The sequence below is a fragment of the Elephas maximus genome, chromosome 2, assembly GCF_024166365.1.
Source record: "Elephas maximus indicus isolate mEleMax1 chromosome 2, mEleMax1 primary haplotype, whole genome shotgun sequence".
Classification (NCBI taxonomy): Eukaryota; Metazoa; Chordata; class Mammalia; order Proboscidea; family Elephantidae; genus Elephas; species Elephas maximus.
Genome location: NC_064820.1, coordinates 228572376 through 228599655, shown reverse-complemented (window position 1 = coordinate 228599655; position 27280 = coordinate 228572376). Strand labels below are relative to the sequence as shown.

The 27280-nt window shown below is 51.8% G+C and overlaps 1 protein-coding gene across 2 annotated transcripts; it reads right to left on the bottom strand.

The window, feature by feature from the left end:
• Positions 1–1290: 1290 nt before the first annotated feature.
• AIRE (autoimmune regulator) lies at positions 1291–15909 on the bottom strand. Of its 2 annotated transcripts, XM_049875000.1 has the most exons (14): positions 15388–15909; positions 15027–15201; positions 14596–14751; positions 14150–14224; positions 12718–12831; positions 11829–11980; positions 11430–11603; positions 10394–10506; positions 9214–9310; positions 8492–8674; positions 7574–7692; positions 7220–7322; positions 5755–5823; positions 1291–4676 (listed from the first exon to the last, which is right to left on the bottom strand). In XM_049875000.1, the coding sequence occupies exons 1-14, from the start codon at positions 15535–15537 to the stop codon at positions 4596–4598; spliced, it is 1761 nt and encodes a 586-aa protein (XP_049730957.1). In that variant the 5' UTR covers positions 15538–15909; the 3' UTR covers positions 1291–4595. The 2 variants fall into 2 exon arrangements, with proteins under 2 accessions (XP_049730957.1, XP_049730958.1); XM_049875001.1 differs by lacking the exon at positions 7220–7322 and having other exon boundaries at positions 4590–4676.
• Between the last annotated feature and the right edge of the window lie 11371 nt (positions 15910–27280).

Below are 27280 nucleotides of genomic sequence, written 5' to 3'. Positions count from 1 at the left end.
TTCAGGATAGGGCCTGGGTGATGATTTTCCTTCTGATTCGTTCCTCCTGTTGTTGCATCCTTTACTGAGGTCACTTAGTGTTCCCAGTTGGCCCTTCTGCCCATGTTGGGTGGGCCAAATCTGGCTTGGGCTAGATTAAAGACTAATGGAAATTTACTGGTGTTTGTAGGGTCAGGTTACAAGATTCTAGACCTAGGCAGGCGCCTAAACCAGGCCCCAAGGCAGGAAGAGACCTCACTGTCTCCTGGGTAAGCATATCATGTCTATTCCACCACTTACCTTTGCTCATCCATATATTTCCCCAGAAAGCTGTAGTAAACTTCTTTGGGAACAATCTCCACCCAATTCCATTGAAGTGCAGGAAACTGAACTGCTGTGCGGTGTGGGTGTAGAGGTCCCATCCGACAGCCCAGCAGGGAAGCCCTGCTCCTGGGAATAGGGGAAGGGTCTAGAGAGAAGCTGGGACTGCTGCAAACCAGGGCCTTGGGTGGGGGCAGCCTCAGGGGGCCCATCCACCACTCCAGGGACTCTTCCAAAGAGGCATGCAGGGGCTGGGGGGCGGGTCCCGCAAGCTGTAGTGACGTATCCCGTGGTGGTCAGGAGAGCTGGCCTCCAGCTGAGGGGGGCTTCCTGGATCTGGATGCACTGGCGGGGGGCTTCACCCAGAAAGCAGGCAGGAGGGCCAGGAGTCGCTCAGGGAGCAGCTGGGGAGGCAGGCCTTTTTGGTTCCATTAGGCAGGAAGAATGACCGTGAATGATTTTCAGATCTTCTCAGTCCCTTACTATGTTTGTTTTGGCCCAGGGCCAGCAGAACAATCCCTGACTAGGTAGAAAGCCTAGCTCCAGGAAGGACCTGGGAAGAGACCTCTCTGGGGACTCCAAGCAGGAAGGCCAGCCCAGAAGTGAGACCCAAAGGGGATTCTCTTCCACCCCCTTGTGGCCTCCCACAAGGAGGAAGAACACCATGCCCACCACTACCAGTGTGAAAGGACACCATGCCCAGTGCTCCCACCACCACCCCCCCCATACCATCACCTCCACCACCATCTACACCACCCCCACCCATATCTCCACAAACCAAGCTGGCTCCTTTTACTATTAATAGGTGTTTTCAGTGTTCTATTGTCCTTTCATTTTTACTACTAATAGGTGTTTTCAGTGTTCTATTGTCCTTTCATTTTTACTATTAATAGGTATTTTCAGTGTTCTATTGTCCCTTCATTTATTTTCTTTTTTAAATTTTATTGTGGTGAAAACATACATAACAAAGCATATACCAACTCACCAATTTCGAAATACACAATTCGGTATCTCCCTTTATTTAATCACACAGCGAAACTTATTAACCATAAAAAATACTGATACATTTAAAGGCAAAGACTCACCATAAACCTCATCAGCCTGAGGACCACCTTGGACATCTGGGAATATGTAGTTGTACCCTTTTTCTTAGGTGAATTGTTAAAGGATAATTTTATTTTATTTATGGTTTTATATGTATTATTTTTTATTTGTTTTTTCCTTTTTTTTAATTGTGTTTTCAGTGGAAGTTTACAATTCAAGTTAGTTTCTCAAACAAAAAGTTATACACACATTGTTGTGTGACCCTAGTTGCTCTCTCTGTAATGTGACAGCACACTCCTCATTTCTCCCTCGGATTTCCTGTGTCCATTCAGCCACCTCCTGTCCTTTTCCGCCTTCTCATCTCGCCTCTGGACAGGAGCTGCCCATTTAATCTCATGTATCTACTTGACCTAAGATGTGTTAAGAATTTTGTCTACCTTATTATTGAGGAAGCAGTAAGATGTTCCAGCCAGTTCAAAGAAGAATTCGGAGACACGTTTATAGATCAGGAATATTGAAAGGATGTGTGAACAGACTCAGCAAAACTGGCTTCTTCCACCCTGGGGGAGGGAAAAACACTGACCCTCCCCTGGAGAAATGCACATGTCTATGGACAAGAATTATTTTGTATTGCTCAGCAATCTACAACTCCCAGAGTTGTCCAACAGTGCAAAGGCAGTAAGGCACTGAGCCCCATAAAGTCAGAGCTCAGAGGAAGCTGCATCAAGTCCAGAGGTTCCCCTTTAGAAGGATTCAGAGGGTGCTGAGCAAGAGTCTTAGCCACGAGCAGAGTGCTTGTACACGGTGCACGAAAGCCATCTGGGAGGACGCACCAGAGCGGCACAGGCCGATGGCAGGAGTAGCTCTGCAGAAGGAAGGGAGGCGCTGGCTTTGGATACATTTGGGTACGGTTCGAAGTTTTACAAGAATATTGGTGGACTACAACCAGAATGCTCCTTAGAAGCAAGGATGGTGAGACTTCAGCTGATTTACTTTGGACATGTCATCACAAGGGACCAGTTGCTAGAAACGGTCGATGAAAACCAGGGAAACCCTCCACTGGATGGATTGACACAGTAGCCACAACAATGTACTCCAACACACCGACAGTCATAGAGATGGTGCGGGACCGGGCAGCATTTTGTCCTGTTGGACCTGGGCAGTGAGAGGACCTGTCCTTGCCGACTCCTCCAGAGACCCTGTGTGTCCTGTTGCTCACCCCAGCTTACTGCAGTGAGGACAGCAACACCCTTATGGGGCCTGAGAAGTTTCCAAAAAAGGGCATTTAGGGCTGACATTTAGAAGGGTTAGAATCTGGCTGAAGGTGGGTCTCTCAGGGTCAGGTTCTGATCGGGATTGGGCAAGGTTCCTGAGGGCCAGCCGAGGCTTCGGAAGGAGACTTGAGGAGTGAGCACGGAGCCATCGGATAAGTGAGCGGCTTGCACAGTTGAGCAATCTGGTGTTCTGGAAAGGGGGCCAGTTGAGCAGTTAGGACAAATGGATTTTCAGGGAGTCTTTGAAATAAACAATAAAGCTTTCCAAAACTTTATCTTCCTGGGGAAGAGCTTGCTGGAACAGTTATTGCTGTTTTTGCTCATTGTTGTTAGCTGCAGTCAAGTCCACTCAGACTCACGGTGTTCTTTACAACAGAATAAAACAGTGCCCAGTCCCACACCATCTTCGCCATTGTTGGGGTATCAGCCGGAACAGTAAAACCAGGTTAATGTAAACAGTTGTAAAAATGATGTGGCAGCGGCATCTGGCCTCCTTTAACTTCACAGTGGGAAGGAGAACCAAGATCAACAGCCCAAGGCTGATTCCTACGAAGGGAGGTCAGACATGCCTCCTCTCTCCTCCATCTTTACCAGTTCTGACACCAACCTTCCCTCCCAGGGCACTCTCTACTTCTCTGCTGGATTCAATAATTCATGCAGTGGCCACATAGAACTCACAGACCATACTCACAGTTATAGGGTTTATTACAATTCAGGTTCAGGAACACTCAGGACACAGTTCTTCCATCAGGACAGCCTCTTCTCAGCTGTGCCCAGAGGCACGCTTCTCTCTGATCCCTCAGCCTCTGCCCTGCTTGGGCCAGTGTTACAAAGCTCTTTCAGCTCTGCCAGTAAGTAACCCAAGGCACCCCACTCCACCGCTCTCTCTCTCAGCCTCCTGGTTCCAGGAGCTTCTCAGCACAGGAATCCCGGGTCCAAAGGATGCGTGCTGCTCTTGGTAGTGGTGAGGGCCTCTCTTTTCCACCTTTGGGATGGCTCATTTCAAGCCTAGCAGGATGGCAAAACTAACCACATCCCCTGAGTGAGCCACAATTGCCTTATTTGCCCAATCCCACCCAATCACTTGCGCGAGAATTACAGGACCATGCTGAGAAAGGCCACACAAAAGTGATTCATTGCATTGCAACAGTCTCAGTCGTAATCTTGTTAAGCCGTGTGGCTGCAGGCAGTGTGATCTCACCAGAGACATGGTCTGAGGCAACCCATTTGACCTCTCTGAGCCACACCTTCATCCCCTGTAAACCGGTCCATGGCCAGTGTTTATCTGGGTAAAACATGCTTTGCAGAAGGCTCCCGCTTGTATGAACAGCTGGTTCACCCATATATCTACTCACCGGTCAACAAGAGCTAGCCAGTGTCTGCTATGTGACCAGACATTGTTCAGGGGCTGGGTGATCACAGCCATCTCCCTTCCTATGGAATGCTGGACAAATACTAGCAAACAGCGGACATCTACTAGAATGTCAGGTTGTGACGAGCAAAATAAGGCAGGTAAAGGCTGCAGGGAGGCAGGACCTGGTTTCAAGGCGGCACTCTTTGGTCCAGTAATCTTATTCATTCAGTTTTAAACATCAAGCAGACACAATCACAAAGTGAACGCATGACTGCGGAGATGCGTGTATGAAAGTCTGTCCTTGTCCCCGGCTCACAAGCCCAGAGAAGGATTTTAATTTCAGCACTAGTGACTGCTCTGCGCGTCACAAACACCAGGCAAGCTCAGTGCTGGTAATATTTGGAATTTCTCAGCTGTTCCGTCCTGACCCGGCATAGCTCCCAGGGGTGAGAGAGGATGTCCCCTGGGCCCTCAAGGAATGGAACTGTGGTGACCTCAGCACCTTGGGTGCTCGTTGCCCCTCCCCCTGCCTGCTGGCTGCAGGGACAGAGGGAGGGAGGTTCATGGCTCTGGCGCCCGCCCATGGTCTCCCCTTACTGCCCACTGAGCCGGAGCAGTTGGGGTCAGGATGAGAAGGTGGGCGCCTCGGCCAGAGGGCGGGACATGCTCTGGATGGCCCACTGCAGGATGCCGTCGAAGGAGTGCTGCAGGACAGGGCAGGAACAAGGGACTCAGCACCATGAGAGAACCTCCGGAAGACAGGCGCAACTACCCATGGCCAGCGACCCTGGCCTCAGGACACACGGGAGTGTGAACATCATGACATGAAGGCACTGCCCAACCTGATCCTCTAATTCAGAGGTGGGGAAACTGAGGTGGGGCCCCTTGGGTTGGGCCAAGTAAGAGAAGGACCTCAAGTCCAAGGTATTACACGGCAGATTGAGAGCCCAAGGCACAGCTGCCACCTGGAGGCGCCTCCTCCCACCTGTAAGCTGGTCAGCTCATTCTTGTACTGCCCACAGAGGCCTCGTGCTCCAACAGGATTGAGAGAGTGTGAGAAGAGCCCGTATTACAGCATAGTGGGGGTGGCCTGCACTGAAGGGCACTCCAGACTACGTCAAGACCCACCCTCTCCCCAGTGCTACAGCGTCCTCATCCAGTCTCTCCAGTCACCCCCTTAGCCCCCAGAGTCTCTGGGGTCCTTGTCTAAAGACACCTGCATGGTGTGTGATCTGCCGGCACCACCCACAGCAGAGGGGCAGGCCCCTCTGGTGTCATCTGGGACCCCTGAGGTGCAGTGCTGGACTCTGGAGGAGGGCATGTATGGGGGCCTGGGAATGGCGGGAGAGATTGTACCTCCTGCAGAAAAAGACTGGCCTTAACAAGCCCCATTTTCTTCCCAGGGTGAAGCCAGAATCGGGAGGGTAAGCGGAGAGACCCTAGGAAGGGCAGAGGTTCAGGGACCACTGTCCCCCAGGTGAATGTCATCTCCTTGGAGTCAGCCCTGAGCTGGCCCAGCTCACACCCAGTGCTGGTGCTGAGATTCTGCAAGCCGCCCACCTCCCAGGGACCCAAGGGGTCTGGACAGTTGGGGGAGGAGCAGCATTCAGCTGACTGTGTGTGCTGGCGGGTGCCTGGTGGGTGTGGGTGGCCCCAAAGAAGCAGGGACAGCCTCACTGCCAGATCCAGGGAACAGTGTGGCCCATCCCTGAGCCTTGGTGCTGGCTGCGTGGGGGCGGGGCAAAGGACAAGCAAGTGAAAACAGGCCAGGTGCTGCATTACCTCACTCAGGAGGGACTCCAGGTCATCCCTGTGCAGACTGGGTTCATGACCAGCAGAGTCATCCCCCACCTGGAACCCAGAAAAGGGGAAGAGGTCAACCCTACTCCCACCACTGGGCTGGGGACACCTGCAATGGTAGCAAGACCTGGGGTGGGAAGGGAGAGCTCCATCCCCACGGTCTGGATCGGGAGGCCTGCTTGTGCTAAACTTAAAGGTTGCTGTGTGGTTGTGGGGAGACCTTCAGGAAAAGATCTGGAGGTGGCACCCCTACACCTTGTGGTGACTAGCCCTGGGGGAGGGGTGGAGAAGGGACAAAGGGGAGTTTGAACTTTTTACTGTAAAGTTGCTTTATATTCTACAAGACAACACAAAGAACGGGTCTTTGCTGCTAAGGGAAGAGAACCCAGGCGTCAATGACTAAAGCAGCTGCTGGGTGAAGGGACCCCAAAGGCTGCCTAGAGGAGGGGAGCTGGCTGGGTCTGGGCCCCACAAGGGGCAGATGGGCGGGAAGATGAGAAGGGCCAAGTCAGCAGCAGGAGTAGGCTATGCACTGGTGCCTACCCAGGGAGTGTTAGGGTGGGTGGTTGGGGAGGGGTGGGGTTTGTCAACACCCCTCGGAGCCCCCAGAGATTTTCTGAGGCTACTGAGGGGCAAGAGGCTCCTGTATGGGGGACAAGGGGACCCTTTCGCCCCCTATCCCTCCGCCCCCCCTCCCCCCCAGTGTAGCACTTGTCCTCAGGATGTGCTGCTGAGCTGGGGACAAGACCCCAACCCCATTCTGCCGCTTAGCAGCTGGGACCTAGGCCTGTTGCTGGAATATCCTCCCCCTCCGCCCTCCCCCCCCCACCCCCCGCAGAAGAAAGCTGTCCGAGCCTGCTGGCCCATCTGATAAGTGGAAGCTGTGAGGACAGAAAGCACTATTGGCTGGGGCCTCAGCCGATTCCTCCCCTCTGGGCAGCTCACGGCTGAAACATGGGCGGTGGGAGACAAAGCTGGGAGATGGGGGAGTGGGGGTGATAGCCCGACCCCCAGAGCTGGGGGGTTGGGGCGAGATTACACGTGGAGGGGGGCCAGAACAGGGGGCGCTGTGTCTGCTCCCCTCCTCCCGGTGGCAGCCTCCTTCCCTAACTCCCACTCCGGGAGCAGGGCTCCGGGTCCCAGGCTCTCAAGGGGCTGGGGGTGGGGGCTTCGGGGACGCTTGGACCCACGTAAATTGTGAGAGAGACTTGCACCAACCCAGTGAATTCGCAGCTAGTAGCGATAAGGGCGAGCTTCCTTTTAAAATGGATTCTTTACCGAAAAGGAGTTGATTTAAAACCTAGTAAGACCGTAAGACCGTTTTTTTTTTTTTTTTAAACACGGTCTATGCAGCAACCCCCGGAGCTGGCTCCGGCACTCCTCCCCCGGCAGAGCGCGAACACCCCCCTCGGCATACCGAATACCGCCTCCTCCGTCCCGCACTGACCTTGGCTGGCCCTGGGGCCGGGCAGGCGGGGCTCGGGGCTGGCGCCCCCTCCCCAGGGGCCGGAGCTGGGTCCCCCGAGCAGGATTTGCAGCGCAGGACAGCACTGTGACGGGGGGAGGGTGGGGCTGCCGGGGGCTCGGGCCGGCCGGGCGCCCCCCTCCAAGCCCGCGCGCCCGATGGGGGGGTGGGTACTGGGAGTGCTCGCGGGCCCGCGGTGGTAGGGATGGGGGGCGCCGGGCCTCCGCCCTCCCTTCCCTCCCAATGTCCCGCCGCGGCTCCCACGTCCCTCCCCGGGACCCCCCCCCCAGCCTCTTCCTGGCCCCCCGCCGGCGCCTTCGCGCCCACTGTACTCACCCGGGCCGAGTACCCGCCGGGAAGTGGCAGCGCAGGTGGAAGGCGGCGGCACAGTGCGCGCACCTGAGCGCTTCCGCGCCATCCCCGCACACGCCGCACCGCGCGCCCGGCGCCGCGCCCTGAAAACAGCGAGCACAGCCGTGACCCTGCAGCCCCCAAGGCCGGGGACCGACCCCCGCGCTCCCGGCGCCTCTTCCTCACATAGGCTGGGCTGCAGTTCCGGGCGGGTTAGAAATTGGCAAGAGGCCGTAGGACAGTGGGTCCCATGGTTTCGGAGCAGGGCAGGGGGTACCCCAGCACCTTCCAGGGTGCAGACCTGAGAAGCCAGGTGCCTGGCTCCCCTCTTTGCGGGCTCGGGCCCCCTTTAGGCCTGGACCAGGCGTCGCCAGAACAGGGTCACCGCAGAGAAGGCAGGAGGGGGAAAGGAGGGGGGCAGGGCAGTGCAGGGACTTGAGAGGGGGCTCCCCAACATGCTGGGCCATCTTCCCTTTGTTGTCCTGCCTTTGTGACTGGGGGGAGGGGGATTGCTAAACGCCCAAGGCGCCAGGCTGGGGTGGGGTTTCCACAGCAACGACAGAACGCATCACCCTTTCAGTGGCCTCCCCTCCACTCTGACCTAAACCCTGCCCCTGGGGTCCCAGAGGCCCCAGCCCTCCTTTGCTGAGTGCTCTCCCTCAGTGCCCAGCCATTCTGCCTCCCACCAGGCTGTTTCCGTGGCCAGACTGGCTCCTCCTCCAGAGTCTGCCACCTAGAGTCCCACCTAATTGGTACCCCTGATATTCCCAGCTTCAGGCTGCCCCACCCCCACCCCACAGCATAACTAGCCGTTGTCTCCTTCTCTTCTGTTTCTGATTGTAGACTCCCCGATAGACCCTAAGGTCCCTGAAGACAGGCACCCTGGACCCTCAGGCCTGTCACCTGCTGTCCATCAGCGTTGGTACACAGCAGGGGGCGCAGGGCAGAAGGGTCCAGCACTGGCAAGGGGGGTGTGGTGGGTGGGGGCAGCAGGTGCTTATAGGTGAGAGCAGCATCCATTCCAGCTGGAGGCCCCTTGGGCTGGCCCCTTGCCTCCTCACCCACTGGCCTCAGTCCCAGGATGACCTAGAAGCAGAGGTCAGTGCTCAGAGGGGCTGGCAGGGGACTTGCCTAACACCACCCAGGCTGCCAGTGACAGCTGGGACCTGGGAGCCCAGGGAGCTGGTGTGGCAGCCAGACTACTGCGAGAGGCCTGGGTTTGCCTCCTGGCTCTCAGGCTTCCGCAAAGTCCTCACCCTCTTCCCTTCTAGAATGTCACCTGTTGGCCCTCAGGGGCTGTCAGGAACAGGAGTAAACCCTCAGGATATCCCAGGGTATGTGAAGTACCCAGTCGGGTCTCTAGACTGCAACAGAAAGCTTAAAAGTGTTTTTGGAGGAAATCACTAGTGGTCAGACTGGGTTTCCTGTGTTGGGACAGCAGAACCAAGCCCCCCCAACTGGGAGCCTTGGCCGTGGTGTGGTCAGCTTTCCAAAGGCCAGTGTCCCTTGGCAGCCCAGGAGGGCAGGCTGTGGTTCTCCAGTGGGAGCAGGCAGTGGCCACCCTGTGCAGCCCCACCCCATGGGAGTGGCCAGGAGGTGCAATTCCAGAGTGGACCCATACATACTGGGCTCTCAAGTGGCTCCTGGGGCCTGGGCTCCTCTGCGTGGGGTGTGTCCTGCAGGGCTCTTCCTTGGAGGCAGCTGGAGCACCTCCACGTCCCACTGCCCATGGTGTCACCAGTCAGCGGTGTGGGAGGACAAGGCAGAAGGGACAATAGATTCCCAAACACACAGGATGAGGGAAGACTCTCCTTCTACAGATGGGGAAACTGAGGCCTAGGCAGGGAGGTGGCAGAGCCAGACGGATGTGCTCAGGCCTTACCTCCAGCTGCAGGAGGGCCCGGGATGAGGGAACATTCACCCTGCTGGGTGCAATCAATGTCCCCCTGAGTGCTTCCCTGATGATCCCCAAGGACCCCCAACCCCTGCTTGCCCCAGTGGTCTACACTGGTTCCTCTGGGCCTGGCCCTGGTGGTAGGGGCCTCCCTAAGCTGGGCTGTTTTATATCCCCAGGACCACCCATGTTTCCATAAACGGAACAGTGCCCAGCAGAGCTAGAAGAGAATGATAGGATGACAAGCGGCCAGTGTCAGACAGGAGCCAAGAGATGACCAAATCCCTCCTTTTAGAGATGGAGCAATGGGTACTTAGAGAGACGTGACCTAATTGAGGTCACACCAGGAGCTTAGGGCAGGGCTGAGGCTAGAGCTTGGGTCTCCGAACTCTTCCCATCAGACCACCCTAACCTGTGGGAGCTGGTGGTGAAGGGCAGGGCTGGCAGGCAGGGTAGAGGGATGCAAGGAGTTGGACAGCGTTCTGTGCATGGGCAGACAGGCGTCCACTGACCCTTGGGGGTGCAGCGCTGGTGGGCCTTTGTGCTCCCCACTGTAGGGTGGGACTATGTGTGGGGGAGGTTAGCTGTACATGGGTATCTGGGCTGGGGTGTCTGGAGTGAGACAAGATAGAGCGGCCATTCTTTGCCTCAGGCATCCCTTCTGCCTCACCCACCCTTAGGACAGCTGGACAGCGCAGCTGGGTGGGGAGGCCTGGTGGGAAAGCCCTTGATCCCAGCCCACTGCCCAGTGGCTTGAGCCAAGGCTCTCCTCCCAGAAGGGCCTCTGTTTCCTGCCTGTGCAATGGAGGGGCTCTACGAAGCTTCCCATTCAGGCTCAGGGTAGAGGTGGCTTTGAAGCAGGTGGGGGTGACCTGGTGCAGCGGTGCAGGTGACAAGCATACCAGGCTCACCTGGGGATCTCCCGGAGCGGCGGGCAGAGGCAGGCCAGGTGGAAGGCCCGGGGGCAGCCGTCACAGCAGATCAGCTCCCCACCATCCCGGCACACAGCACACTCATCCTCGTTCTTCTGACGCAGGAGAGAGATGTCATCCAGACTCCTGGGACAGGCAGCCCCTCCCACTGGGACTCCTGGGGTGGACGGGGCCTCCCCCCACCAATGGCTCGGCTCGCACCAGTAGCATCTTGGGGATCTTGGACTCTCTGGGGGCACCCAGATCGTTCCCCTGCCCCATGCTGGCTTTTGCCTGAAATCCCACCCCTACAGTCTGCTCCCTGGGGTCCTTTGCGGGCCCCTCACTTTCTAAGATTCTAGACCCCCACACAAACCTTCCACAGGGCCCGTCCCCCTTGGGAACATGAGCTTCAGAAAGCCTGGCTTCTGTGGTTGGTGCTGTATACCACTCACACTCAACCCTTCCTCACATAGGCAATGGTGAGACTGACCACTAGAGTTTGTCAGCCCTGGACGCTCACTGCTCCCTGGCCTGGGACCCTCCCCTTCCTTGCACCTTTGGCTGGCATAAGGCCCACTGCACCCTCGGGGGTCTCTCAGATGCCACCACCTCCAGAAGCTCCCACCCACTACTGCCAGGCTGTTCCCCCTACCACCACTGCCAGCTGGGACCCCTGGAAGGCAGGCTGGGTCCTGTTCTCACCTGGGTGTCAGGATTTATAAGTCACAATGGCGGAAGCACACCCAGATGGCTCCACCTCGTGAGGAAATGGTGTTGGGAACCCAAGGACATGCTTCATGCTCTGGTAGGTCTTGGACTCCTGACCCCGTAGCAGGGACCCCGCCTCCACGGGCTCAGCCGTTAGATACTCAGTACAGCTGGCTGTGCCACCGTGCCCTCCATGGTTTTAAAGGCCTGAAGGACTCTCTGTGATTTATTTGCATTTTACAACAATTGTGTGTTATCAGAAAAAATAAATCAATGCTGTCTACGAAAAACAAAGCTTCACCCTTGTGAATAGAAGCGTAGTCACCTGAGCACCCAGGACCGCAACAAACTCTGCAGAAGAACCTGCCAGAAGGAACTGAGGGGTAATGGGGGCTCCCCTCGTGGTCTGGGGCTTTACCTGCTGGAGCTGGGGCTCACTGGGGAGGGCAGCAGGGGTGGGGACCCTGCTCTGCTGGCCTAGCCTCGGGTCACATCCACCCTGCAAGGGAGAAGAAGAACAGGGGAGGCAGCCTAGGCAGGAGGAGCCCACATAGCCGCTGAGGGTGGGCAGCAGCTCCCAGACCACCCCCTCCCCCAGCAGAGCTGCTAGCCCAGAGGCTGTTGTGTGTGTGTGTGTGTGTGTGTGTGTGTGTGTGTGTGTGTGTGTGTGCGCGCCAAGAGCCAGACCTCCCTGGGGACAGATGGACTGACAGGCTGTGCTTACAGGGGCAATGCCCTGGGCTCCTTTGGCTCGGACCAGAGGCTTCAGGCTGCCACTGCTGCGGGTTTTGTTCTTCCCACCACCACCGCCAGGGTCTTCAAACTTGCTGGGAGTGTAAAACTCACCCCCCACCTGGATACACTTCTTGGAGCCACCTGGTGGGGAGAGGTGACTGGTCCTGGGCCGCTCCTGCCCCACAGGTCCCTGCCTGGCTCCTTATGCAGGACCCCTGACCAGCACAGGCGAGCCTGGTGCAGTCATCTGCCAGCTTGCTGCTCCTCCTCTTCCATCCAACTCTTGGACTCTTGGTGGTGGGAGACCAGGGCTGCATCAGCTCCCAGGGGCTGCTGGGCCCCTGGCCCTTAGGGTCCAGCCTCTGGCCCACACAGAGAGGCCATGGCAGGGCTGCGAGTGAACCACGTGGTTGCACAGTGGTCCTGACCCCAGGGGGCACCGCTGTGCCCTGGGCAGATGAAGGAGGACAGCCGCTGGCCTGCCCTGTCATCAGCCTCCTGGGGTTTGTGGGAGGGGCCAGGTGGGCAAGAGGTGGCTGGCCCCCTCCTCATGTGGGGAACCCAGGGAGGAGGTGTTGTGGGGAGGTGGATGAGAAACGTCCAGGTGGAGGGAGAGAAGGGAGTGATGCGGTGAGGGTTGGAAGGCTTGCCCACAGACTTGAGTGATCCTCAGGGTCATGGAGGGGCCACTCCATGGATGGAGGTGATCCAGGTACACTGGGCACCCTGAGCTGGGATGAGGCCCTGCACCACCGGGAGCTCTTGGCCTCCTCCGCCCCTCCAAAGCTGGCAGAGCTACAAAGGGGGAATGCCTCCCTTGCAGCCCTGGGCCTGCTCCTCACTGGGTGTCTCCCTGCAGCACCCTTCCCCAAGTGTACCTGACTCAAACACCTGCTGGATGAGAATTCCCTCCACGGCGCCACGGGCTCCTGGAACATCCCCGGAGGACATGGCTACTGCTCGCTGAACCGAGGCAGACATGGTCTGTATCCCTGGGAAAGGGACCACCACAATAGGGGGCCATCAGTCATGAGGGGGCTCCTGAGCACCCCCTGCAAGCTGGGCAGGAGCGAGGGGTGCCTTGCTGAGGAACCTTCCTTCCTTCCACCCAGGACAGTCGTCGGGGAGGACAGCCCTCCACCTGCAGACAGCACACGCTGGAGTCCGGCCCCTTGGCTGGCTGAGAGAGGGGCCATAGTGTATGTGGGGGGGGGGGGGGGTGGCAGCATCAGTATTGCTGGACATAGTGGCAGGGATGAACATGGAAGTCCCTCCAGTGACACAGCTCTGTGCTGATGCCAGGAGCCCAGTGCCATTCCCAGGCCCTCCCTTGGGTGGGGTATGGGTGGGCAGGAGAGGCTGCTGGGGCTAAGTGCCCTGGGGTGGGGGCAGGCAGAAAAGTGCCAGGTTGTGTCCAGCCAGGGAGCCAGGGAAGCTATGCAGGCAGCAGTGTCCTGACTGGCACTGAGCGGTGAATAGGGCTGGGCGTGTGGCCGTAGGAGAGAGGCAGGACCTCTCGATCCCTAGAACATATGATGGAGTGAGTGGCAGCATGAGGAGTGGGGCAGAGAGCCCAGGAGGGGAAGGTGGCCCGGGAGGAAGCCGGGGCTGTCTGTCATGAGCTGCAGCAGATGAGGTGCAAAGCAGCAGTGATTTGGGGGGTAGGCACCTTGCAGTGTCATGCCTGGAGGTTCCAGCTGCCAGGCTGGCACCAGGCTGGGGGAGTGTGGGAGGAGCTTATAGAATATACTGATTCCCAGGCCAACCCCAGAGGTTCCCACCTGTCATCTGGGCAGGGCCAGAAGACTCAGACCAGGCTGGGCTCGGGACCCCTGTGTTTCGGGTGGGTGGGTGAGGACAAGAGTGGGGACCTTGGGAGACCCATTCCTGGCAATTCAAGGGCACAAACAGGAGGGTTGAAGACCCTGTGAGCAACCTTGGAATCTCGGCTACCATGGGTAGGGGTGGGAAGGGGGACAGCAGGGGAAAAAGGTTCTAGAAGCAGAGGGTTGGTGAGTGGACACCTGGATGGCTGCAGCTGAGGGGCCAGGAGAGAGCACCAATAGCCCTGCAATGTTGGGTTGGGAAGCCTGGAAGGAGGGTCTCAGAACCAGGTGCTGAGGTGCGGTGCTCTGGGGGCGGAGGTGACCAGAAAGCTCATGTTTGGGCCTGAGGCACCTCTTTTCTCCGGGGTTAGCTGTGTGGTTGAGGCCGCTGGGGTGAGATGCCCGGCCAGCTCAGTCCAGTGCCCAGGAGGAGCCCTTTGAGGGTAGGCAGCCCCCTGCCCAGGCCTACCAGGGCCCTACTCACCACTCCCCAGTGGGACGCGCTGTGGCTCGGCACTGCTGTCCAGCTTCTTGGAGGACTTGGCCTTGGGTTGAGAGCCTAGAGGGGGAATTAGAGGCAGCCAGGAGGCTAGCCCTGTGGGGAGGGGGCTGGAGTTAGGGGGTTGTTGGGGAGATGGATGGAGGGCAGCCTTCACTTTCCCAGATTCCAGTTTCCTCATCAGTAAAATGGAAATAAAACCCATCTGCCCACTTTGAAGGACCCTGAGAGCTCAACATTTGGGACAGGAGGGAGCTGAGGCTCACCCAGTGTGTCCAGCCAATTACACAGAGGGTAAACAGAGGCAGATGGAGTAAGGCTGGGACTGTCTCAGGCCTCTGCAGCCTGGGCTAGGGCTGGTGGGACAGAAGCTGATTGGGGAGGGGTGTGGGCTCTCCTGGGAGATTTTCCAGGAACTCCTCAGTGGGTACCTGGGCTGGAGCTGCCCCTCGGGGACAGGGCAGTTGGCAGGACAGCCCGAGGCTCCTCCAGACCCTTCCTCTTGGCAGGGGGTTTGGGTGGTAGCATGGAGGACTTGGGCCCAGTGGGGGGCTTCCTCCCCTTCCTGGGCTGGCTGAGGTCCACATCTGCAAGTGGAGACAAAAGCAGTCGCCAAACCTCAGAGCCTTCTCCAGCTCTTGGGGGTGAGCTTGAGAGCTAGATACCCCAGTGGAGGCAGGCAAGGCTTCTTAGAATCCAAGCTGGTTCCAGCAGATCACTGAGGGCCTCTCCAGCTTCCCTTCCCCCTCCCCCACCTTTATAGTTCACAGTCTAGCAGAATGACTCTGTTTCCCCAACCCTCAGGAGGCTGAGCCGGCCAGGACTCAGAGGCCAACCCAGCACACAACACCCCCGGCCCCACCTTTGGGGAAGCTGTCTAGGATGGGCTGCAGCCGGGCATATCTCTCCAGGTTGTAGTCCTTGAAGAGAACCCTCCAGAAGTCCAAGATGGTTGCGGTGTCCTGGGTCAGGAGCCAGGAGAGGAGGGCGTGGAAGGCCTGGGGACAGCCCTCCCTGTCCTTCAGACTCATCGTCTCCTGAAGTAAGACCAGGTGAGCTCTTCCAGGCTCCCAGCCGCCCCCAAAGTGGGACCGGAGGGTGAGGACCCCAACCCAGAAGAGGCAGCGGGAGATCTGACACCTACGCGCATCTCTGCGCGGCTCAGGAGCGGGGCTTGGGGAGGGCTGGGGGCGCGCTGAAGGCGGCTGTGGGGGGTGGCCCACCTGGAACTTGTCTTCCGGGACCACGTCGTGGTCGGCCAGCGCGTGCAGCAGCGGGAAGGCGCTGTCCACGGCCACAGCTATCTCGGTGCGGTACAACCTCAGGAGGCGGCGCAGCGCTGCGTCCCCGCCGGGTCGCGCCTCACCTGCCATGCGTCCGTCCTGGGTAGGGGGGCGGGGAGGGGGGTCGCGAGATCCTGCAGGTTGCAGAGTCCTGGAGGTTGTGGGGTCCTGGGGGTCGCGGGATCCCAGGGTTCTGACTGTCCTGGGGGTCACGGGGTCCTGGGGGGGGGGGCGAGCTCGGTGGGCAGCGCGCCCCCTGGCGGCCTAGGCGCCTCCTGGGGTGGCGAGGTGGGGTCTGGCGGAAGCCGAGCCTTCCAACTCTTCTCGGCCCCTCTCTCCCCACTTAGGGGTCCCTCGTTCTCCGTCACTGAATTTCACCGTGTCTGGGCAGGTCCTGTCTTCCTGCTGCCCCTGCCCGGCGGACCCTCGCTGCCGGAATGGAGAGCTGTCCTCCTCCTGAGCCTTCCGCTAGCTGGCTGAGCCTGCGCCTCTGTTATAACAGTCTGGGCCCCGCAGAGAGTTCAGGTCCGCTTGCCCGGAGCCAATCAGGACCTCGGCTGGCCTGGGGGAGGAAGAGAAACGTCCCCCTAAGATAATGAGAAGGCCCGCAACCCAGCCCCTTCTTTGTAGTTTGCTCTTCTTTCCGTTGTAAACTAAGCTTCTGATCTGGCTGACCTGCCCGCAGGTGCTGTTACTCTGGGACCCCGGGCCCCAACTTACTTCAGGGGAGGACTGGGGCCTCTCACCTCCCCAGATGTGGCCCTGGCCAGGCTCCAATCTGTACCCAGACGGCTATGTTCAAATGGGGGAGACAGAAAGACAGGTGTCGTCACTCTTGAGGCCCAAATGCAGGGCATGGGCAGGTGTGGGGCCAGGTGTGGGGACCCAGCAGTAATACTGAGCAGGGGCATAGGCAGTGCTGGTGCTGCAGCCCCTCCAAGGGTGGGGACATGACGCCCCCAAGAGTGGGCTGCCTCAGGGCCTCTCTCCTAGGGCGCTGGAAGGGGTGGTCATTATTGCCTCCTCTCTTGCCTGGGAACCCTGGTCAGGTCCTGAGTCAGATGGACGGGTCCCTGCCTGGTGGAGGGGATGTGGGGACAGCCCTGGGCATCACATTGGAAGCCCGAAATCCTGGGGCTTTGCCTGTGTTTCTGCCTACGTGACACATGCCGTTCACTTTCTTTCTCTCAGCCTCAGCTCCGGCATCTGCATCGGGAGGACCCCAGCTCTAATCCATTCTGGAGCATTAGAGTTCAGAGCTTCGAGGAAGGTAGCTGACCCATGGACAGACCACGTGAGCTCCTTGTCTGTGGGGGACCCACCCGGGGGTATTCCTAGGACTGGGTGACAGGCGTAGCTGGGATGATAAAAGCTCCCAGGGGAAGAGGGAAGGCTTCCTGGAGGGGAGCCAGAGCTGGAAAAGGGAGTAGAGAGGGTGGGAGGAGACTCTCCATCAACCAAGCTTGCATGAGGACAGAGGCTGGGCTCAGAGGCTGAGCCAACAGGTGGCCGCAGAGCAAGGCCTGGAGGGTGAGAAGTTGTCCTGGCGGGGAGGGGAGAAGGCCCACCCATTCATCTGTCTGTGCCATCCAGCCAGGAAGGTGGACTTGGCCACGGGAAGACCTGGGAGAACTTTCTTCTGATGGACTAAAGAGAAGGTGCCCCTCAACCGTCGCTCTGTGCAGTCTGGTGGGTCATCTTCTTGTTTGATGAAGTAGTTATCCAGGGACGCATTAACCCCTTGTCAACGGTTAAAGGGAACTAAAAACTGCAAAGCAAGATCAAAGTCTATGCTTCACTCTTTTTCAAAGCCCTGGAATCCATGTAGACACGCGGTGTCCTCTCACCCTCAGGAGCCCTAAGGCCTGATTAGCACAGAGGCTCTGGTAGAATTCTGGACTTTCCACACCCCATGGGGCTTTCCATGGTGACCACTTGCCTTCCTGGCAGGTGGCCAGAACTGCAGAGGACATTCGCGGAGGTCAGAGGGACATGGAAACAAGGGGCCTGGGTCAATGTGAGACCCCCATACAGTGGTGTGGTCCACCTGGCCCTGCCTCAGTAGCTCCCTGAAGGTCACTGGGTCTCACCCGTAAGCCTCAGCACCCTCTTCTGAGAAGGAGAACATCACTGTTTGACTTCTCCAGGCCTGGCGCCACTGGTTCCAAACTCTGTTCTAAGCCCTTTACAGTTCCACGCATGCGCTCTTCAGAGCTGCCTGCCAGGCCTCTGTTGTTATGATCCCCATTTTACAGATAAAGAGACTAAGGCACAGAGAGGTTAAGGAACTTGACCAAAGTCGTGTGTCAATAAATGACAGGGCCAAGATTTGGACCTCAGTGGACAGCCTGGCTCTAGGTGTGCCATCTTGTCTTGCAGGGCAAGAGAAGAGAAAGAGAAGAATATAAAATATCACATTAATAATTTTTCATATTGATTACATGTTGAGATGATAATATGTTGGATTTATCTGGTTAAACAAAAACATTTTTAAATTAATTCAGCTATTTCTTTTTGCATTTTCTAATAGAACTACTAGAAAATTTTAAATTGTTTTTAGTGGATTGCATCGGCCTAACCCTCCAGGTTTTCTCTGGTGGTTAATCATTCTAAAAAGATGGTCTGCATTTTTGAGAGGTTTTAATCTATTGAGAAGTTTCTGATTGTCCAGCTTTCTATTCATTTATTAACAAGGTCAGAGAGAGTTTTTTTATTCAGCTTTTTATTTTGAGAGAATTCTAGATTCACATGCTGTTGTAAGAAGTAATGCAGAGAGCTCCCATGCAGCCTTTACCCAGCCCAGCGTCACTACCAGGATATTGACCTTGACGTCACGAAGGTCTAGGATTCCTGATTCCCTCCGGTGGCCCTTTTATGGCCATATTCACTCCCACCTTCATCCTTAACCTCTGGCAACTACTAATCTGATCTCCATTTCTATATTTTTGTTATTCCAAGAATGTTATATAAATGGAATCACACAGTATATAACCTTTTGGGGTTGGCTTTTTTCCCTCAGCATAATTCCGTAGAAGTCCAGCCAGGTTGTTGCAGGTATCAGTAGTTCATTCCTTTTTACTGCTGAGTAATAAGAGTCTCTGGTTGGCACAAACAGGTAAGCATTTGACTACTAGCCAGCCAGATGGTCACTGGTTTGAACTCACCCAGAGGTGCCTCAGAGGATCTGCTTCCAAAGGTCACGGCCTTGAAAACCCTATGATGCACAGTACTACTCTGAAACATATAGGGTCACCATGAGTCGGAATTGACTCGGTGGCAACTAACAACAACATTATTCCATGGGAGTCGTTGGATGATGCAAATAGTTAACATGGTCAGCCACTAAGTGAAAGGTTGGAGGTTCGAGTCTACCCAGAGGTGTCTCCGAAGAAAGGCATGGTGACCTACTTCCAAAAAATTAGCCACTGAAAACCCTATGGGGCATAGTTCTACCCTGACACACGTGGGGTCGCCATGGGTTGGAATCGATTTGATGTCAACTGTTGTTTTTTTTTTTTTAGTGTTCCATGGTGTGGGTAGTTTGTTTCACCATTTACCTGTTGAAGGATGTCTGGGTTGTTTTCAGTTTTCGACTATTATGAAAAAAGCTGCTATACAAATTTGTGAGCAGGTTTAGTACGCGAACAGGAGTCACTTGGCTGGGATAAACGCCCGAGTGCATTGCTGGGTCATATGATGGTTGCATGCTTAGTTTTTAAAGAAACTTCCCAAATGTTTTCCAGAGTGGCTGCATCATTTTATACCCCCACCTCCACCCCCACTCAAAAAAACCCACTGCCATCGAGTCGATTCTGACTCATAGCGACCCTATAGGACTGAGCAGAACTGCCCCATAGAGCTTCCAAGGAGTGCCTGGCGGATTCGTACTGCTGACCTCTTGGTTAGCAGCTGAAGCACTTAGCCACTACACCAGCAGGGTTTCCCCTCCCCGCCCCCAGCAATGTATAAATCGTTCAGTTTCTCCACAACCTTACCAGCATTTGGTATTGTCACTATTTTATTTTAGTCATTCTGATAGATAAGTAATGCTGTCTCATCATGATTTAATTAACATACCTCTAAGGTCAAGTCTGCTGCAAAACACCTCTTTTAAAGTGTTAAAAAGCAAAGAAGTCACTCTAAGGACTAAGGTGATCCTGATCCAACCCATGGTGTTTTCGATCGCCTCATATGCATGTGAAAGCTGGACAGTGAATAAGGAAGACTATAGAATTGACACGTTTGAATTATGGTGTTGGCAAACAATACTGAATATACCATGGACTGCCAGAAGAATGAAAAAATCTGTCTTGGAAGAATTACAACCAGAATGCTCCTTAGAAGCAAGGATGGTGAGACTGTGTCTTACATACTTTGGGCATATTTTTAGGAGAGACCAGTCGCTGGAGAAGGACATCATGCTTGGTAAAGTAGAGGGTCAGCAAAGAAGACCCCCAGCAAAGAAGACTGGATTGACACAGTGGCTGCAACAATGGGCTCAAGCATAACAACGATTGTGAGGATGGTGCAGAACCGACTCAATGGCACCTAACAACAACAACAATATTACATTGGTTGAACACTGACCAATTCTTTTTGGTACAGCAACTCTATGTATTCCTTCTATCTTCTTTTGATGCTTCCTGCATTGTTCAACATTTCACCCATAGAATCCTTCAATATGGCAACTCGAGGCTTGAATTTTTTCTTCACTTTCTTTCAGCTTGAAAAATGCCAAGAGTGTTCTTCCGTTTTGGTTTGCGAACTCCAGGTCTTTGCATGTTTCATTTTAATACTTTACTTGGTCTTCTCCAGCTGCCATTTGAAATCTTCTGTTCAGTTCTTTTACTTCATCATTTCTTCCGTTCACTTTAGCTGCACTAATGTTCAGAGCAAGCTTCAGAGTCTCTTCTGACATCCATTTTGGTCTTTTCTTTCTTCCTATCTTTTAATGACCTTTTGTTTTCTTCATGTATAATGTCCTTGATGTCATCCCAGAGCTCACCTGGTCTTCGGTCATTAATGTTCAATGCATGAAATCTATTCTTGAGATGGTCTCAAATTCAGGCAGGATATACTCAAGGTCATATTTTGGCTCTCATGGACATGTTTTAATTTTCTTCAGCTTCAACTTGAACTTGCGTATGAGCAATTGATAGTCTGTTCTGCAGTTAGCCCCTGACCTTGTTCTGACTGATGATATTGAGCTTCCACAACATCTCTTTCCACAGATATAGTCAACTTGATTCCTGTGTATTTCATCCAGTGAGGTCCATGTGTATAGTCGCCATTGATGTTGAAAAAGGTATTTACAATGAATAAGCCATTGGTCTTGCAAAATTCTATCATGATATCTCCAGAGTCGTTTCTATCACCAAGGCCATCCATATTTCTAACTACCGATCCTTCTTCTTTGTTTCCAACTTCTGCATTGCAATCACCAGTAAATATCGATGCATCTTGATTGCATGTTTGATCAATTTCAGACTGCAGAAGTTGGTAAAAATCTTCAATTTCTTTATCTTTGGCTTTAGTGATTGGTGAGTAAATTTGAATAATAGTTGTATTAACTGGTCTCCCTTGTAGGCCTATGGATATCCTATCACTGACGGCATTGTACTTCAGGATAGATCTTGATATGTTCTTTTCAATGACGAATGGGATGCCATTCCTGTTCAATTTGCCATATGATTGTCCAATTTAAAATGGTGAACGCCAGTCCATTTCAGCTCACTAATGTCTAGGATATCAATCTTCATGCATTCCACTTATTTTTGACAACCTCCAATTTTCCTAGATTCATACTTCTTACAGTCCACATTCCAATTATTAATGGATGTTTGCAGCTGTTTCTTCTCATTTTGAGTCATGCCACATCAGCAAATGAATATTCTGAAAGGTTGACTCCATCCACTCTACTTTGAGGAGGCAGCTCTTCCCCAGTTGTCTTTTGAGTGCCTTCCAAACTGGGGCGCTCATCTTCCAGCCCTATATCAGACAATGTTCTGCTGCTATTCATTAGGTTTTCACTGGCCGGTTTATTCAGAAGTAGACTGTCAGGCCCTTCCTCCTAGTCTTTCTCAGTCTGGAAGCTCCACTGAAACCTGTCCACTGTGGGTGACCCTGCTGGTAATTTAAATAAGTGGCATAACTTCCAGCATCATGGCAACACACAAGCCACCACAGTATGACAAACCGACAGATAAGCGGCATATGATTTCAGGAGGTAGCACATGATCAAGAACCAATGGTACTGAAGAAAGAACCCAAGCTGCACTGAAGGCATTGGTAAAAAACAAGGCTCTATGAATTGACGGAATACCAATTAAGATGTTTCAACAAATGTATGGAGCACTAGAGGTGCTCATTGGCCTATGCCAAGAAATTTGGAAGACAGCTACCTGGCCAACCGACTGGAAGAGATTCATGTTTGTGCCCATTCCGAAGAAAGGTGATCCAACAGAGTGCAGAAATTACCAATTTTATTAATATCACAGACAGGTAAAATTTTGCTGAAGATCATTCAAAAGTGGTTGCAGCAGTACATCAACAGCCTGGAATTCAAGCTGGATTCAGAAGAGGACTTGGAATGAAGGATATCATTGCTGATGTCAGATGGATCTTGGCTGAAAGCAGAGAATACCAGAAAGATGTTTGCCTGTGTTTTATTGACTATGCAAAGGCTTTCAACTCTGTGGATCATAACAAATTACGGACAACAGTTCGAAGAATGGAAATTCCAGAACACTTAATTGTACTTACATGGAACCTGTACATAGACCAAAAGGCAGTTGTTTCAACAGAACAAAGGGATACTGCGTGATTTAATAGCAGGAAAGGTGTGCATCAGGGTTGTATCCTTTCATCATACTTACTCAATCTGTATGCTAAGCAAATAATCCAAGAAGCTGGACTATACGAAGAAGGGGACATTAGGATTGGAGTAAGGCTCATTAACAACCTGCAATATGCAAATGACACAACCTTGAGTGCTGAAAGCGAAGAAGACTTGAAGCACTTACTGATGGATATCAGAGACTATGGCCTTCAGTATGGATTACACCTCAACATAAAGAAAACAAAAATCCTTACAAATGGACCAGTAAGCAACATCATAATAAAGGGAGAAAAGATTGAAGTTGTGAAGGATTTCATTTTACTTGGATCCACAATCAACACCCACAGAAGCAGCAGTAAAAAAATTAAATGAGGTATTGCATTGGGCAAATCTGCTGCCAGAGACCTCTTTAGAGTTTTAAAAAGCAAAGATGTCACTTTGAGGACTAAGGTGTTCCTGACCCAGGCTGTGGTATTTTCAGTTGCCTCGTATGCATATGAAAGCTGGACAATGAATAAGGAAGACTGAAGAAGAATTTATGCCTTTCAGTTATGATGTTGGTGAAGAATATTGAATATGCCATGGACTTCCAGAAGAACAAACAAATCTGTCTTGGAGGAAGTGCAGCCAGAATGCTCCTTAGAAGCAAGGATGGACAGACTTCGTTTCACATACTTTGGACAGTTATCAGGAGGGACCAGTCCCTGGGGGAAGACATCCTGCTTGGTAGAGGGTCAGCAAAAGAGAGGAAGATCCTCAATGAGAGGGACTGACACAATGGCTGCAATGATGGGCTCAAGCATAGCAATAATTGTGAGGATGACACAGTACCAAGTATTGTTTTGTTCTGTTGTACATAGGATCACTATGAGTTGGAACCAGCTCAGCGGCACCTAATAACAACAATACTCCATTATATGGAGGCACCACAGTTTTTTTTTTTAATTAACTTTTATTGAGCTTCAAGTGAACGTTTACAAATCAAGTCAGACTGTCACATATAAGTTTATATACACCTTACTCCGTACTCCCACTTGCTCTCACCTGATGAGTCAGCCCTTCCAGTCTCTCCTTTAGTGACAATTTTGCCAGCTTCCAACTCTCTCTATCCTCCCACCCCCCCTCCAGACAGGAGATGCCAACACAGTCTCAAGTGTCCACCTGATATAATTAGGTCACTCTTCATCAGCATCTCTCTCCTACCCACTGTCCAGTCCCTTTCATGTCTGATGAGTTGTCTTCCGGAATGGTTCCTGTCCTGGGCCAACAGAAGGTTTGGGGACCATGACCGCCGGGATTCCTCTAGTCTCAGTCAGACCATTAAGTAGGGTCTTTTTGTGAGAATTTGGGGTCTGCATCCCACTGATCTCCTGCTCCCTCAGGGGTTCTCTGTTGTGCTCCCTGTCAGGGCAGTCATCGGTTGTGGCCAGGCACCAACTAGTTCTTCTGGTCTCAGGATGATGTAGGTCTCTGGTTCATGTGGCCCTTTCTGTCTCTTGGGTTCTTAGTTGTCGTGCGACCTTGGTGTTGTTCATTCTCCTTTGCTCCAGGTGGGTTGAGACCAATTGATGCATCTTAGATGGCCACTTGTTAGCATTTAAGACCCCAGACGCCACATTTCAAAGTGGGATGCAGAATGTTTTCATAATAGAATTATTTTGCCAATTGACCTAGAAGTCCCCTTAAACCATGGTCCCCAAACCCCCGCCCTTGCTCCGCTGACCTTTGAAGCATTCAATTTATCCTGGAAACTTTGCTTTTGGTCCAGTCCAGTTGAGCTGACCTTCCATGTATTGAGTATTGTCCTTCCCTTCACCCAAAGCAGTTCTTATCTACTAATTAATCAGTAAAAAACCCTCTTCCACCCTCCCTCCCTGCCCCCCTCGTAACCACAAAAGTATGTGTCCTTCTCAGTTTATACTATTTCTCAAGATCTTATAATAGTGGTCTTATACAATATTTGTCCTTTTGCCTCTGACTAATTTCACTCAGCATAATGCCTTCCAGGTTCCTCCATGTTATGAAATGCTTCACAGATTTGTCACTGTTCTTTATCGATGCATAGTATTCCACTGTGTGAATATACCACAATTTATTTAACCATTCATTCGTTGATGGACACCTTGGTTGCTTCCAGCTTTTTGCTATTGTAAACAGAGCTGCAATAAACATGGGTGTGCATATATCTGTTTGTGTGAAGGCTCTTATTTCTCTAGGGTATATTCCGAGGAATGGGATTTTTTATGGTAGTTCTATTTCTAACTGTTTAAGATAATGCCAGATAGATTTCCAAAGTGATTGTACCATTTTACATTCCCACCAACAGTGTATAAGAGTTCCAATCTCTCCGCAGCCTCTCCAACATTTATTATTTTGTGTTTTTTGGATTAATGCCAGCCTTGTTGGAGTGAGATGGAATCTCATCGTAATTTTAATTTGCATTTCTCTAATGGCTAATGATCGAGAGCATTTTCTCATGTATCTGTTAGCTGCCTGAATATCTTCTTTAGTGAAATGTGTGTTCATATCCTTTGCCCATTTCTTGATTGGTTTGTTTGTCTTTTTGTGGTTGAGTTTTGACAGAATCATATAGATTTTAGAGATCAGGCGCTGGTCGGAGATGTCATAGCTGAAAATTCTTTCCCAGTCTGTAGGTGGTCTTTTTACTCTTTTGGTGAAGTCTTTAGATGAGCATAGGTGTTTGATTTTTAGGAGCTCCCAGTTATCTGGTTTCTCTTCGTCATTTTTGATAATGTTTTGTATTCTGTTTATGCCTTGTATTAGGGCTCCTAAGGTTGTCCCCATGATCTTTATCGTTTTAGTCTTTACGTTTAGGTCTTTGATCCACTTGGAATTAGTTTTTGTGCATGGCGTGAGGTATGGGTCCTGTTTCATTTTTTTGCAAATGGATATCCAGTTATGCCAGCACCATTTGTTAAAAAGACTATCTTTTCCCCAATTAACTGACACTGGACCTTTGTCAAATACCAGCTGCTCATATGTGGATAGATTTATATCTGGGTTCTTAATTCTGTTCCACTGGTCTATGTGTCTGTTGTTGTACCAGTACCAGGCTGTTTTGACTACTGTGGCTATATAATAGGTTCTGAAATCAGGTAGAGTGAGGCCTCCCACTTGCTTCTTCTTTTTCAGTAATGCTTTGCTTATCCGAGGCTTCTTTCCCTTCCATATGAAGTTGGTGATTTGTTTCTCCATTACCTTAAAAAATGACATTGGAATTTGGATTGGAAGTGCATTGTATGTATAGATGGCCTTTGGTAGAATAGACATTTTTACTGTATTAAGTCTTCCTATCCATGAGCAAGGTATGTTTTTCCCCTTAAGTAAGTCCTTTTTAATTTCTTGTAGTAGTGCTTTGTAGTTTTCTTTGTATAGGTCTTTTACATCTTTGGTAAGATTTATTCCTAAGTATTTTATCTTCTTGGGGGCTACTGTGAATGGTATTGATTTGGTGATTTCCTCTTCGGTGTTCTTTTTGTTGATGTAGAGGAATCCAAGTGATTTTTGTATATTTATCTTATAAACTGAGACTCTGCCAAACTCTTCTATTAGTTTCAGTAGTTTTCTGGAGGATTCCTTAGGGTTTTCTGTGTATAAGATCATGTCATCTGCAAATAGAGATAATTTTACTCCCTCCTTGCCAATCTGGATGCCCTTTATTTCTTTGTCTAGCCTAATTGCTCTGGCTAGGACCTCTAGCACAATGTTGAATAAGAGCGGTGATAAAGGGCATCCTTGTCTGGTTCCCGTTCTCAAGGGAAATGCTTCCAGGCTCTCTCCATTTAGAGTGATTTCGGCTGTTGGCTTTGTATAGATGCCCTTTATTATGTTGAGGAATTTTCCTTCAATTCCTATTTTGCTGAGAGTTTTTATCATAAATGGGTGTTGGACTTTGTCAAATGCCTTTTCTGTATCGATTGATAAGATCATGTGGTTTTTGTCTTTTGTTTTATTTATATGGGGGATTACATTAATGGTTTTTCTAATATTAAACCAGCCTTGCATACCTGGTATAAATCCCACTTGGACGTGGTGAATTATTTTTTTGATATGTTGTTGAATTCTATTGGCTAGAATTTTGTTGAGGATTTTTGCATCTATGTTCATGAGGGATATAGGTCTGTAATTTTCTTTTTTTGTGATGTCTTTACCTGGTTTTGGTATCAGGGTGATGGTGGCTTCATAGAATGAGTTAGGTAGTATTCCGTCATTTTCTATGCTTTGAAATACCTTTAGTAGTAGTGGTGTTAACTCTTCTCTGAAAGTTTGGTAGAACTCTGCAGTATAGCCATCCGGGCCAGGGCTTTTTTTTGTTGGGAGTTTTTTGATTACCGTTTCAATCTCATTTTTGGTTTGGGGTCTATTTAGTTGTTCTACTTCTGATTGTGTTAGTTTTGGTAGGTAGTGTTTTTCCAGGAATTCATCCATTTCTTCTAGGTTTGCAAATTTGTTAGAGTACAATTTTTCGTAATAATCTGATATGATTCTTTTAATTTCAGTTGGGTCTGTTGTGATGTGGCCCTTCTCGTTTCTTATTTGGGTTATTTGTTTCCTTTCCTGTATTTCTTTAGTCAGTCTAGCCAGTGGTTTATCAATTTTGTTAATTTTTTCAAAGAACCAGCTTTTGGCTTTGTTAATTCTTTCCATTGTTTTTCTGTTCTCTAATTCATTTAGTTCAGCTCTAATTTTTATTATTTGTTTTCTTCTGGTGCCTGATGGATTCTTTTGTTGCTCACTTTCTATTTGTTCAAGTCGTAGGGACAGTTCTCTGATTTTGGCTCTTTCTTCTTTTTGTATGTGTGCATTTATCGATATAAATTGGCCTCTGAGCGCTGCTTTTGCTGTGTCCCAGAGATTTTGATAGGAAGTATTTTCATTATCGTTGCGTTCTATGAATTTCCTTATTCCCTCCTTAATGTCTTCTATAACCCAGTCTTTTTTCAGGAGGGTATTGTTCAGTTTCCAAGTATTTGA